This window comes from Drosophila rhopaloa, unplaced genomic scaffold (assembly GCF_018152115.1).
Source record: "Drosophila rhopaloa isolate 14029-0021.01 unplaced genomic scaffold, ASM1815211v1 contig_3, whole genome shotgun sequence".
NCBI lineage: Eukaryota > Metazoa > Arthropoda > Insecta > Diptera > Drosophilidae > Drosophila > Drosophila rhopaloa.
Window position 1 is genome coordinate 6,895,893 of NW_025335123.1, and position 6,000 is coordinate 6,901,892.

Sequence of the window (6,000 nt, forward strand, 5' to 3'; positions counted from 1 at the left end):
AAAAACAAATCTAAAAAATAAGATGAAATAATGTCCTTAATAAATAAAATTCTAAATAAACTCAACATAACTGACCTACTTAAGCTGGCTTTAATTATTATAAGTATTGCACTTTAAATTAAAATTTATGTTAAAAAAAAATACAAAATAATTAAAATTGGATGTCGTGAAATACTAGAAAATCTTGTAGTTTCCCAGCCCTAGATGGCGATTCGTGATTGCCTGCGCCCAGTTATCTCTGACTCTCGATTTCGCCCGTATGTGTCCCGCATTTGCCATTCATTGTGCAAACATTCTAGAACAATTTGAGGCAGTAAAGTGCTGTAATGAAAAGCTGCCGATAAACCTTCTGACCCTCACCAGAATCGAGAATCAAAAGAACAGTTGCCGCTGGGAGTGGCGTCTTCAATTAAATAGTAATACACAATAATCAACGGACCCGAAAACAAAAACGCAAACAAACCCAACTCGTTGCGAGTCTCGACTATGGGATACCCAATAGACTTTATCCTACAATTCGATCCCATAATTCCATAAAATGGTCGAGCTATTTGCAATGTAAATGTATATTTGCTTGTTGCGTTTTAAGAGTTTAAATGGGAAGGAAAACATATTCCTATAATTGGATTCACATTAAGATGAGGTTTTTAAATAGTTCCATAAAATATTTGAGGTATATCGATTTTAAATTATAGAAGTAGGATAATAGAGTATAAATATGCTGGGAGTGTTTTTAACTTTATTTTTGTAATGGGTAAGGTTTGAAAACATTTGACAAATCTCTTCGCCAATTTAGTGGAAGCGGGTCAACGCGGCAGATCGACAACTCGGCAATCACTACGAGTATGCCCTATGTGCGGAGTAGACAACGCCGATCGGAGTCCGGGTCCAAGTCAGTCGAGTTTTGAACACGAACGCGGTCGCAATGTTCCCGGAGCGCCACGCAAGTCCGCTGATCCCATTGGTAATCGCAGGTGCCCTGCTTTCGATGTTGTTCGCTCAGGTGAGCGGTTACTCGGGCCTGATACCGCCGGATGCAGGTGAGCGGATCAACCACCACCCCCTCCACCACCCCTCCCCCCTATGTGTGCTTTCTAAATGCGCTCTGAGTCGCCAGATAACCCGGGCAAGTGCATATACCGAGGAGACACCCTGGAGCTGGGGATCAACAATAACATATCGCCCTGCCAGCGGCTGACGTGCAACAAGGATGGCTCCATACAGATCGAGGGGTAAGTTCCAGAGACTGGTAAAAATCATGACCAAACGATGCTAGAAAGCATATATAGAAGTCAGTACTATTCTGCACCTGAAAAACAAATATTTACTAAACATATTTGATGAACCAGCTTCAATCTTCGACACACCACCTACAGTTTTCTTTATAACTTTGAATCATAGGACGACATAAGCTCGGTCTGATGAACCAAAAGTTAAATATGTAAGCTGAATTATTTGTATATTTTTCAAATTTCTCCAAAACCAAACATTTTATTCTGGCTGTATTTTACGCTACACACTTGCCACTGATAAGACGCACGCACACCCATTGAAACGGCTTGTCAACCGTTTGCGAATGCGAATTCCGCCGAGTTTCTAGTTTTACTTTCGAGTTCGCCAAGTAGCGCAGAAGATGAGACTGTAATTTCTAGGTCAAACTAAAGAGCTGAAAACTAAATGAATTTCGAGGGGTCGGCACCCCTCCCACATGCTTTCGGCTGCGGCTTTTCGCGGGAAGACAAAACTAAATTGAGGGAAACTAAAAGTTTTGCCCTAGATCTGAAATGGGATTTGCTCTTTGGGTTTTAAGTGTTTTTTTGGTAACATATTTACGCTTTGATAACGTTTTTTGAGACAAGGCATCTTTTTGATCAAAGCCATTTGCAATCTTAAGAACTCAAAGGCTTTATTTCTAATAATGTGGCACGCTTTCCATAATCATAATGAGATAGAGAAGTTTATTATATTCTTAAGACGGTTCAATAAAAAATCTTTTTTCAAAATAAAACTTTATAGACAAGAAAAATACTTCAGCCCAGTGATGTATGAATGGGAACTCTGCAGACTTAGGGACAATTATAATTTTGAAGAAAGCTCACAGATATTCCTGTCATTTTAAAGTTTCACGGCGTTTAAAAAAACATTTAAAATTACATTTTTGTCTACAGTTGTGCAATTTCTTTGTACTTTGTTCGCTGCGTTCCCTATCTAACACAAATATACTATTATGAGTCCTGACTATATAATACCTACTTCCAGTGCTACTAAAAAATGTGATGTATAACTACAAGGCTTTTGCGTGACTTTGTCAAAAAAATACATGTGTGATGAAATTACCCTCATTTCCTTACTTAGTGAGGGTGATAGAACTTTCTACAAACGTAGCATATAGCAAATTACAAATTGACAAATTGTAAATGTAGGACAAAACTATCAACTTAAGATCGGCTTTCACAAAAACAAATTACACACCAGAAATATTTATACCCGTTACTCGTAGAGTAAAAGGGTATATTGTATTCGTGCAAAAGTATGTAACAGGTAGAAGGAAGCGTTTCCGACCCTATAAAGTATATATATTCTTGATCAGGGTCACTAGCCGAGTCGATATAGCCATGTCCGTCTGTCCGTCTGTCCGTCTGTCCGTCTGTCCGTCTGTCTGTCCGTCTGTCTGTCCGTATGAACGCTGAGATCTCGGAAACTATAAAAGCTAGAAGATTGGCATTTTGCATGCAGATTCTAGGAGTTCCTACGCAGCGCAAGTTTGTTTCAAAAAGGTGCCACGCCCCCTTTAACGCCCACAATCGCTTATATACGATACATTTAAATATTTCGGAAAAGTAAAAATGCAGTTTTATTGTGTTTATCAATACCTATCGAAATGTAGAAGAAATTTTTCAAATCGGACCATTCGTTTAAAAGTTATGCGTGATCAAAGTTTCTATCTCCATCTCCCTCGCACTCCCTTTACCTGAGTAACGGGTATCTGATAGTCGGGGCACCCGACTATAGCGTTCTCTCTTGTTTTTATTATATACATTTCATAATATAATATATAGTCCATGATGGAGAGTAGCTTACTCTGAGTAATCCGGAGGAAATGATGACAAGATTAATTAAACTATTTTATTCCTACTATTTCCTCATTCTTAAATTGTTTGTTTTTAATTCCTTTAATTTGCTGTTTTGCTCTTTTTTTTAAACGGTTAAAGTAAGGAAATGTATTGCCTACTTTTTGTTGCTAAGTACAACGCCCAAATTAGTATTATCTATGTAAATGGATCCAAACAGTGCATTTGAATTGACCTACAATTCCTTACAGATGTGGAAAGCTGCGCATCGTGAACTGCAATCGCGGCGAACGCATCTTCCCGGGCGAACCCTTCCCGGAATGTTGCAAACTGAGGTACAGGTGCAAGGAGATCGGGGTGGCGCCCTACTTTATCGAGCGGAATACGGCGGAGAAGGCTTAGGAGGATTACCCGGGATAAGCGACCAGGATAAGCGACCAGGATAAGCGACCAGGATAAGCGACCCGCCAAACCCAAGGACGCCTTCAATTTCTCCTGGATGCAACATACATACATACTCATAATCCCAAATTTGCTAATTTATTTGTTAACTTTTATTTCTCAATAGGCAGGATGATTTTTTTTTAAATTAGTGCGTTTTAGTGGATGGATTTTTGTCTACATTTTAGTAAACCTTTGACCAACTTGACTACTTAGCGCCGTTAGTGAAACTATTTTCGCCGGGCCAAAAGAAATTGTTTAATTACTGGGCCAACCCGCTCATAAACAGCAATTAAGGCGAAACCCGCCTCCTCGAGTGGTCCTCAAGTGGCAGCAATACCCGTGGCAGCAGCAGTACACATAAAAAAATACTTTGAATTTGATCCGGTGCTTCTGTTTTTATTTGGTTCAAATAGTGTAATATGGCATTCACAATACTAAAATAAACATACAAATTAGGGGAAAATCCTTGCATAGGTACATTTGTGTGTTCTCTTTGGTGATCACAATTTTTTTGAGTGCAGCAACTGTTGCAGCAGAGGAGCAGCAGTAAAACGCAGTTGCAGTTGTAAAAATAAAGCGCCACCTTTTGTCGCGAAACGTTAATTAGTGCGAAATAATGAAGGACCAAATGGCGGCGCATGCATGTATGCCAGGAGGAACGGGGAAGGGGGACTGTGTGCTTGTGTATGCGAGTGCAAGTGTGCACGTATCCGTGTACCGAATGTCCTGACAACTACACGTACATAAAACTCCCCTCGAAAGCAATCAAGGTGAGCAAATTACTCAATTAGTTCGAAAGCTTTTAACGACCATCTTCCAAGACAATTGATTAGAGCGAGAGGGTCTCTAGTGCAGGCCATCTCTCTTTTTGTCCTGTTTTCTGGGATGGTCTAATTGAAATGTTAACGTTTAGCATTCCTTGATAATTGCGTTTTGGGGTTGAGCTATATCTTCTATTTGTCTGACACCAATTTAATAAACAATTCTAGAGCGCTTGTATGTAGCTCAATCGAAACTGATTAAGATGTTGGCCAACTCCAGTCTATTCGTATTCTTAAACATACTGGCAAAGTCGATCGAATATTTATCTACTCATACAAAATCAACTTGATATCGCAATAAAGGGAAATTAGGACTAGTTAGATGATTCAATTAGCTAGAAAAACCGAAAAGAATTGAATTCCTTACCTTTAATTTCACTAAAGCCTGAATTTAAAAAATAAATACTTTTAAGCGATTAAAGTAATAGTTTTGTGTGAGTACATCCTAATATTTTGTTTCCTCTTGAAATCAATATATTAACTTAGTTTCAAACTTATAAAATGATTAATTTTAAATTGCACTAGAACCAGAGACTCTGAAAAAATACATTGCAAGTGTGTAAAACACATTGTCGGAATACTTGGAAATACTTTCGCTCGTAAGATGCCCTCGAGGAAAATGGGAAAGCAGTTGCAACACATCCTGATGGCCCTCGAAGTTGCCCTCTTTTATTATTATTTTCGAACTGCTTGTGCGAGCGAATTCCTGGCGCGGTTGCCTCTCAATTTATTTCTGGCTCGTACTAGTTGACTCTTTTAATAACCAATTTGGCACAAAGTCGGTGGCAACTTGAGGGATATTAGCGTTGCCCGGGCCGGAGTTCGCAGTCCGTAGTCCGTAGTCCGTCGTCCATAGTCCGTAGTCCGTAGTATGTAGTCCTTAGAACGGAGTTCGGAGAAGGAGCACGGGTCTTGAGCAAACTTTTACCTGCTAGTTGTGCGGATCGGGGAGTAGGGAAGTCGGGTGGGTCTAACTTAATGGAAAACGCACACGGCCACACATCCAAACATCCAAGCATCCAAGCATCCAAACATCCGCACATCCGAGTAGATGGCTGTCGTGGGAGAGCTGCGGCTTAGGTCTTGTATTATGAAAAGCTCATCTAATTTCAATCAATTGTGACTGTCGAGCGAGGGGGAATATTTTAAGTGGTGGGCTAAACTTCTGAGGTGTATGGAGCAAATCAATTGAAATCGAATCGAATCAAAGCGAAATTTAAAGCGAAGCTGCTCAACATGCACCATCAAGTGGCAAAAGCCGGACCGAATCCAGAATCCGAATCCACAGGACCTGCTCCGACGCAGGATCCTGCACTTGTCATAAAGCCGGAGTCAGCGGTTCGGAACCAGCGAACCACTTAATCATATCAGCACAATAAGTCATTGGGGCGACGGTCCCGGGGGCCATAAAATTAAATCCTTGCCGCGCTCTAAAGCTCAAAGGGCAAAGAGCACCTTGCAACACGAAAAAAAGGGCATACAAAAAAATACCTCCATAATAATAAGCGAAATCAATGGCAAGTCACCTTGAAGCCGGCTTCCGTTTCGCCACCGCCCACCACCCACTGCTGGGAAATTCCGTGGAGTGGGTGAAAGTAAAGGCACGCAAAAGGCAGTAACTGGAAAGAAAGCAAGCAGTATTGTTGGCAAATAAAGCAGGCTTT

At 40.5% G+C, this 6,000-nt stretch overlaps 1 protein-coding gene across 1 annotated transcript; it reads left to right on the forward strand.

Moving 5' to 3' along the window:
- The first annotated feature begins 839 nt into the window (after positions 1-839).
- LOC108044224 lies at positions 840-3,992 on the forward strand. The gene is made up of 3 exons (XM_017123144.2): positions 840-1,040; positions 1,118-1,232; positions 3,323-3,992. Exons 1-3 carry the CDS (start codon positions 926-928, stop codon positions 3,471-3,473), a joined length of 381 nt encoding a protein of 126 aa, XP_016978633.1. The 5' UTR covers positions 840-925; the 3' UTR covers positions 3,474-3,992.
- Positions 3,993-6,000: the final 2,008 nt, after the last annotated feature.